Source organism: Cebus imitator, unplaced genomic scaffold (genome assembly GCF_001604975.1).
Source record: "Cebus imitator isolate Cc_AM_T3 unplaced genomic scaffold, Cebus_imitator-1.0 Scaffold280, whole genome shotgun sequence".
Lineage (NCBI taxonomy): Eukaryota > Metazoa > Chordata > Mammalia > Primates > Cebidae > Cebus > Cebus imitator.
In genome coordinates, this window is record NW_016107595.1 from 2,228,951 (window position 1) to 2,237,300 (window position 8,350).

General features: G+C 59.0%; 1 protein-coding gene and 1 long non-coding RNA gene across 3 annotated transcripts in view; one reads left to right on the plus strand and one right to left on the minus strand.

Moving 5' to 3' along the window:
• Window positions 1-6,302, minus strand: part of IQCN (IQ motif containing N) — a 12,835-nt gene extending 6,533 nt beyond the window's left edge. Inside the window, exon 1 of one of the 2 annotated variants that reach the window (XM_037728779.1) lies at window positions 3,807-6,302. In XM_037728779.1, coding sequence (XP_037584707.1) covers window positions 3,807-6,287 — 2,481 coding nt within the window. In that variant the 5' untranslated portion in view covers window positions 6,288-6,302. Of the gene's footprint in view, window positions 1-3,245 lie in introns of both variants that reach the window. The other variant, XM_017501287.2, reaches the window with a different exon arrangement.
• The window catches only part of LOC108284546, a 16,373-nt gene continuing 14,195 nt past the window's right edge, over window positions 6,173-8,350 (plus strand). The window contains exon 1 of the long non-coding RNA XR_001817261.1: window positions 6,173-6,184. This is a non-coding gene — a long non-coding RNA (uncharacterized LOC108284546). The remainder of the gene's footprint in view (window positions 6,185-8,350) is intronic.

Sequence of the window (8,350 nt, forward strand, 5' to 3'; positions counted from 1 at the left end):
GTCTGAGATGGCATGACAAAGCTTGGGGACTCTCTAATGATGTGAGATGGCATTGCTAGGCTTGGGGACTCTCTAATGATGTGAGGTGGCATTGCTAGGCTTGGAGACACTTCAGTGGTCTGCGATGGCATGGCTAGGCTTGGACAGTCTCCAGTGATCTGAGATGGTGTGACTAGGCTTGGGGACACTTCAATAGTCTGAGATGGCATGACAAGGCTTGGGGACTCTCTAATGGTGTGAGATGGCATGACTAGGCTTGGGGACTCTCCAATGGTCTGAGATGGCATGGCTAGGCTTGGGGGCAGTCCAATGGTGTGAGATGGCATGGCTAGGCTTGGGGGCACTCCAATAGTCTGAGATGGCTGAGCTACGCTTGGGGACACTCCGATGGTCAGAGATGCCTGGGTCAGACTTGGAGACTCCTCAGAGGGCTGAGATGGGTAGGCTGGGCTTGGGGACTCACCAGTGACCACAGATGGGTAGTCTGAGCCTGGGGACACCTCAGTGGCCATAAATGAGTAGGCTGGGCTTGGGGACATCTCAGTGGGCTGATATGGCTGGGCCAGGCTTGGCGACTCTCCAGTGGCCATAGATGGGTAGTCTGGGTATAGGGATATCTCAGTGGGTTGATATGGGTCGCCTGGGCTTGGGGACACCTCAGTGGCCATAGATGGGTATCCTGGGCTTGGGGACACCTCAGTGGGCTGATATGGGTAGCCTGGGCTTGGGGACACCTCAGTGGGCTGATATGGGTAGCCTGGGCTTGGGGACACCTCAGTGGGCTGATATGGGTAGCCTGGGCTTGGGGACACTTCAGTGGCCATAGATGGGTATCCTGGGCTTGGGGACACCTCAGTGGGCTGATATGGGTAGCCTGGGCCTGGGGACACTTCAATGGCCATAGATGGATATCCTGGGCTTGGGGACATCTCAGTGGCCATAGATAGGTATCCTGGGCTTGGGGACACCTCTGTGGGCTGATATGGGTATCCTGGGCTTGGGGACACCTCAGTGGGCTGATATGGGTAGCCTGGGCTTGAGGACACTTCAGTGGCCATAGATGGGTATCCTGGGCTTGGAGACACCTCAGTGGTATGATATGGGTATCCTGGGCTTGGGGACACCTCAGTGGGCTGATATGGGTAGTCTGGGCTTGGGGACACCTCAGTGGCCATAGATGGGTATCCTGGGCTTCGGGACATCTCAGTGGCCATAAATAGGTAGGCTGGGCTTGGGGACACCTCAGTAGGCTGAGATGGCTGGGCCAGGTTTGGGTACTCCCCAATGACCTGAGATGGGTAGGCTGGACTTGGAGACACCCCAAAGGCTTGAGATGGCTGGGCTAGGCTTGAAGACTCCCCACTGACCACAGATGGCTGGGCTAGCTTTTGGGACCCCCAGTTAGCAATTGATTGGTGGCCTTGGTTTGAGGCCACTCCAAAGGTCCTTGATGGGTGTCCTTGGCTTGGGGACCTCCCGCTCACCACAGATGGCTGTGCTGGTCTCGGTGTCACTCTATTAGGCATAGAGGAGTGTGGTAGCCTTGGGGTCACCCCATTAGCCATAGATAGGGGGGCTAGCCTTGGGGACACCCTACTGGATGCTATATGCTGGGATAGGCTTGGGGCCAGCCTACTGGACCCTGATGCCTGGCCTGGCTTTGGGGCTACCCTGCCGGCCAGTGTATCCTGGGACCCACTTGGAGCCAAGCTCACAGCCACAGATGGTGGCTTACATGCCGTGGGGACCACAGTACCTAAAGACAGAGTCCTCCTCAGCTCTGTCTTGACGGTGGCCTGAGACATCTGGATCAGATTCACAGAGCTCTTGTCTAAGGAAAACTGAGGGATCTCAGTCTCTGAGCCCCAGTGAACACGCAAAGTCACGCGGTTAGACACGGAGCTGCGCTGGAAAATGGGCACTTTCTCCGAGGCTGGAGTGGGCTGGCAGGGGAAGCGTAGGGTCACGTACCTAGAGCCAGTTTCAGTCTCTTGTGTATCCTTAAACCTCTGGAGTGTCCTCATGGACTCCGGAGGAAAAACGGGCTTCTGGGCAAGGTCCTCTTCTAAACTGCCCTCCCATGACTCATCTATCTTACTGACAGCAGGCAGGCTGGCCACAGACACGGCGGAAAGGCTAAAGGAGCTGGAGCTTTGCAGAGAGCTTTCGGAATTGCTCTCCTGGCTTTGGCTTGCAGAGTCTTGGGAGAAGCTCTTAGCCAGGTCACTGTCTCGAGCCTGCGGCAAACCGCCTACCAGCTCACTGAGGACGGATGGCTGGTGGTCTGTGGCCAGCTTCTGGGGACAGAGCAGGGCAGACACGGAATCCCGCGTTCGATCCCTCCCCTGTCCACGGACAGATGTCTTGGGACGAACATGCGTCGGTGCATTGCCTGGGGAAGCTTGAAACAGACCGCAAGTCTTGCATGCCTGAGTTTTGGTCACTGTGGTGACCTGGAAGGGACTTGGGGCCTCCTTGTCAACTGCCTCCCTAGTACCCGGGGAGGCCTGTTTGCGATTTGGGGGCTGAGACTTCCTCCGCAGGCTCTCCTTGGAAGCCCTGGATGGCTGCTGGTGGCCCCTGGCCACTGAGGGTTGGTAGAGACCAGGATGTACCCTGCTAACCCCTGAGGACGGACACCAATTTGGGCTCCTGCAGGCAGGTTGAGGCTGGTGAGCGTGGGCAGCACTCCCACCGCCCTCGCTACACGGAAGCCTGCCTGAGGCCTCCCTCCCCTCCCTGGTCGATGGACGAGAGGCCACCCTGCTGACCACATGTGGCTTGTGGGAGCTCGGGGCCATGCCAAAAGTCATGGAGGGTTGGTTTACGCTGGAGCCCACACCACTGGCAATGAGAGGCGGCCACAAACTCAGGGGTGGCTGCACATGGGACGGCCTGGGCAAACTGGGGCCCTCCCCACTCCCTTCGGGGTTCAAATCTGATGCCAGTGCACCAAGCTCCAGGCTCAGGCGTGCATCTTCCTTTTGGAACTTGCAGCTCAAATCCAGATTTGAGGAGATGTCCCTGCTGGGTCCCCTCTCCCAGGGCAGCACGGGACACTGCCCAGTGATCAGGGGGCATTGGTGAATGCTGGTGATTACGCCACCTATCATGGAGGCTCCCACAGTGACCACGGATAAGCAGGGTGACCCCCCCAACATGGCCCCGTCCCCCCCTTCCTCCAAGGGCGCAGCAGGCTGGCCCATGGTGAAACGCCCCCAGACCCCAACCTGGGGATCCCTGACCTTGCCGGCCCGTGGTCTCATGGGGCCCAGGCAGGGCCCCCACGCAGCCGACGGACTGCCCCTGCAGGCCACCTCCGCCGGGGCCAGCGTCTTAGTCACCCTGCTTCCTGTTGATTTTGAGGTGGCCTTGGGGAGGATGGCTCCAGTTCTCAGGGCCGCCTGATACAAAGACTGGGTCAGGACGGCGCCCAGCTCGCCCTGGCACAGGGCCTGGCTCAGAGCCGTCCGCTCCTCCTCTGTCAAAGCCTTGCTAAGCACCTCCGCCAATTTACCCTGCATGGCTTTGGTGAGTTCCGCCCACAGCTCGCCCCGGGACAGGGCTCGGGACAGGGCCAGGCGCAGCTCACTCCAGGACAGCGTCTTCCCCAGCGCCAGGCTCAGCACACCCTGGGGCAGCGCTTTGGTGACAGCGGCACCCAGGACCTCCTTGGACAGAGCCTGGTTCAGAGCTGCCCGGATTTCTCCCTGGGAGAGGGCTTTGGCCAACAGAATGCGGAGATCTTCCTGGGATGCCAGGACAGTGGCCAGTTCAGCACACAGGGAGGCCAGCGGGGAGCCCACCGTGTCCTCCTGGCTGGGCACCACCTGGCCGGGCACTGATGGCTGGGCACGTGCAGCCCCACTGTCCCCCCAGGACTCAACATTGCATGCAGAATGTCCGGTGGGTGCCATCAGTGGCACCAGCGTACCCGGGACCTCAGAGGCTGCTGGGCATGGTCCCCGCTGAGTGGTCGTCCCCGGCACCTGGCTGTGGGGCTGCGGCTGAGTCCGTCTGTCCTCCGGCTTGGCCCAGGGAGGAGCGCTGAGGGCGCCGAGGTGCTGGCAAGCCTGGCTGGGTGCCTTGGACCTGGTTAGGAGCACCTGGGAATGGGTCTTGCTGCTGAGATCGGCAGCCTGGTGCGCTGGGATGAGGCACTTGGTTACGTCTGTGACCTGCTGCCCCGGGGACTGCGTCTTGGCCAGACAGGTGGACAGATGTGCTTGGGATTGGACCTTCATGGCACCTGCAGCCAGATGTGTCTGGGAATGCACCTTGCTCAGACAGGTGACCAAATGGTCCAGGGATGGGGTCTTGGTCAGCTCGGTGGGCAGATGTCCCTGAGATGAGGCTTTGGTCAGCGGGGAGGCCTGCTGTCTCCGGGACAGGCAGGGTGGATGTCTCTGGGATGAGGCGTTGGTCAGTGGGGCAGCCAGCTGTCCCTGGGGCACGGTGACAGCCATTTCTTCTATAGGCAAGAACAGGTGAGGTGGGTCGTCCCCTTCTTCTGCAGCTTTTGTCCAGGACGGAGCCCCAGACGTCCCCACTGCCACACTGGTCTTAAATGCCGTGTCTATTTTCACCTGTCTCTGAGGGCCAGTCTCAATTTTCTCGGCTTCTAAAGGAAGCTTAGCTGGAGCCCTGGGGACCCCAGCTCCCAGATGTGGTTGGGGCAGACACCTGATCTTCCCCTCAGCCACACAGGAGCGGGATGAGGCTTTGACCACCTCCACAGCCAGCTTCCCGTTCACCTCGGCCTTGGCCTTGGGCTGGTTCTCGTGGGTGGAGCACGGGGTGTTGGGAATTCCGGCTGGGACCGCCGCTGGGGGTGGAGCCTTGACGCTTCCCGCTGCTGGAGAGGACAGACACAGGGTCCGGAGGATGGTGGCCACCGAGCGTAACTGGGCGGGGGTCCTGGTTATGATGGCTGCCAGCCGTGTCTGGGGCGAGGGCTTCGTCACCCCGCCTGGACTCGTCTGGGATGAAGTCTTGGACGTGGTGGCTGCCGGACACGTCTGCAGCAGGTTTTTGGCTGGGGCGGCCGCCTGGCACGTCTGGGGCGGGGTCTTTGCCGTGGAAGGCCCTGGGCATATCTGGGGCGGGCTCTTCATGATGGAAGCCAGAAGGCACGCCTGAGCTGCGTTCTTGGCCGTGATGGTTGCAGGGCGCGTCTGCAGAGGGGTGCCGGTGCCAGAGGCTGCGGGGTGCGCCTGGAGCTTTGTCACCGTGGGCATGGGGCACGCGTGAGGCGCAGTTTTGGTCACTGCGGGCCGCAGAGACGTCGAGGCTGGGGTCTTGGTTGTTGTGACCGTGGGAACCGGGCTAGTCTTGGGTGGAATCTTGGTCACCATGGACGCTGGACACATCTGCGGCAGGGTCATGGAGACCACTGGGTACGTGTGGAGCAGGGTCTTGGCGATCGTGGGCCCTGGGGACACCTGGAAGTGGGCTTTCAGGGTCTCTGCTTCCACAGGGCACTGGGTTTGGGCGGTGGACGGTCCCATAACTGCGCGGCCACACCTTCCAGACAGCGGCGTCTCTGGGGCCCTAGCTTTGTTGGTCCGGGCAGTGACACGTTTGGCCTTCACTGAGTCACCCTCTATGTGAACGAGGCAGGCACTTCTGATGGTTCTGGTCAGCAGGCACGGCTGGCATTTTGTGTCCGGATTCACCGGGCAGGGAAATCTGATGGTGACCGTCTGGTGTGGCAGGAAGGCCAACCCAGGGACTCCGGCGGCAGGGGGAGTCTGCATGCAGGGGTCTGGGGCACCCTGAGCTGTGGGGGTCTGCAGGAGCGGGGTCGACTGGGGCCTGCAGAGGACCAGGTTGTCACAGGAAGGGAACTGGGTCTCCTTGTTCACCCTAACGGGCGGGCACAGAAGGTGGTTCTCTTCCAGATGCTGGAAGCGCACCTGCTGTGGGGCGTGGTAAGGGATGTCCCCCTCCTCCGCCGTGGCTTTCTTCACCGACAGCTTGCTGGAGTGAAGGATGTGTCTCGAGCTGAAGCGCCGCCAGGCCTCCTGGATGGCCTTGGCCGCCGTCATCTGGGAAATCAGCTTCTGCCGGAGCTGGTAGCCCCTCCAGCTGGCTTGGATGAGTGTGGCCGCGCGGGAATGCATCATGTCCATCTCGTCCACCAGGATGTTCTTGAAGGCCTGGCTCTCGACCACAGCCCGGAGGCGTGGGATGTGGCGGGGCGCCGGCTTGGCTCGGGCAGGCTGGTGCGAAAGATGCTCCTTGGACTTGGGGCCCTGGTGCTGGGGCGGTGGAGTCGCTTTCTCCATTGTGTCCGGGAGACTAGGGGTGGGCGGGGGCTGGAGGATGCACTGCCCACTGGGTGACAACTGGTTGGTGAACTGGACCTGGGCGGCCGACTGCATTGCCTTGATTCCCGGGCAGGTCAGCTCCGCCTGTTGGGGGCAGCAGGGGGTGGTCAGGGCACGGCAGGGTGTGGTCAGGGGGCGGCAGGCGGTGGTCAGGGCACGGCAGGTCCTGCACGCCAGGGGTCTCCTGGCTGGGGTGGACACTGGTCCCCCGGACCCAGATCTTCTTGTTCCTGGCACCTTGAGATCTTCCCCCTCCCTCTTTCTGTCCTCCCCTCCCTCTCTCAAGTGGCCTTTGCTATCCCTATATCCATTTCTTATCATCCTGTGGTCACTTCATCCTGGCACACAGTGCATGCCACCTGAATGCCCAACCACTTACCTGCTTTTTTGTAATTTATGTATTTATGTATTTATTTATTTTTAGAGACGGGGTTTCACCATGTTGGCCAGGATGATCTCCAGCTCCTGACCTCGCGATCTGCCCGCCTTGGCCTCCCAAAGTGCTGGGATCATAGGCATGAGCCGCCATACCTGGCCCTTTTTTTTTTTTTTTTTTTGAGAAAGAGTTTCACTCTTGTTGCCCAGGCTGGAGTGCAGTGGTGCAATCTCGGCTCATTGCAACCTCTGCCTCCCAGGTTCAAGCGATTCTCCTGCCTCAGCCTCCCAAGTAGCTGGGGTTACAGGCTCCCACCACCACGCCTGGCTAATTCTTTGTATTTTTAGTAGAGATGGGGTTTCACTATATTGGCCAGGCTGGTCTCGAACTCCTGACCTCAGGTGATCCACCTGGCTCAGCCTCCCAAAGTGCTGGAATGACAGATATGAGACACCGCACCCAGCCTGCTTCTCAAACTTTATCTTGGATGCACCCCGAGTAAAGCACTGATCACAATGTTTTGGAAATGTCCTGTTTTGTTTGCTTCTCTCACCGTGTGTGTGTGTGTGTGTGTGTGTGTGTGTGTGTGAGAAAGAGGGAGAGAGAGAGAAGTGTGCAGGGCTGGGGGACATTATTTGCCTCTCCCCATTGACTGTGAATCCTAGAAGACAGAGTCGTTTCTGTGTCCCCATCTCAGTCATAGGGCTTGGTACTGGGCGGGTAGGCACCTTGACTGATAAACAGTGAGTGGACTGGAAGTTGGATGAACAGTTGGATTCAGGGCTAGATACTGAATGGATGTATCAGTGGATGAGTGAATGGTGGATGGGTGGAGAAACGGATGAAGGATTGGACGAAGAGATAAATGAAGCTGACAAAGTGTTGAAGGCAGACTGGCCGTCACGGTGGCTCATGCCTGTCATCCCAAAACTTTGGGACGCCAAGGTGGGCAGACTGCTTGAAATCAAGAGTTCAAGACCAGCCTGGCCAACATGGTAAAAGCCCATCCCTACTAAAAATACAAAAAAGTAGCCAGGCATGGTGGTGCACACCTGTAGTCCCAGCTACTCAGGAGACTGAGGCAGGAGAATTGCTTGATCCCAGGAGGAGGAGGTTGCAGTGAGCTGAGATCATGCCACTGCACTCCAGCCTGGGTGACAAGAGTGAGACTCTGTTTCAAAAATAAATAAATAAATAAGGCAGATTAACAGAAAAATGGACACATGGGCGAGTGGACGGATGGATGGATGGGTGGGCAGATAGGTCTATAAATAGGCAAATGGACTGGTGAATAGATAGGTGGAGCCAGGCGTGGTGGCAGCCTAGGCGGGTGGATCACAAGGTCAGGAGTTCAAGACCAGCCTGGCCAAAATGGTGAAACCCCGTCTCTACTAAAAATACAAAACTTGGCCAACTGTAATCGCAGCTACTCAGGAGGCTGAGGCAAGAGAATTGCTTGAAGCCGGGAGGCGGTGAGCCAAGGTCGTGCCATTCAATTCCAGCCTGGACAACAAGAGTGAAACTCCATCAAGAAAGGAAGAGGGCCGGGCGCGGTGGCTCAAGCCTGTAATCCCAGCACTTTGGGAGGCCGAGGCGGGTGGATCACGAGGTCAAGAGATCGAGACCATCCTGGTCAACGTGGTGA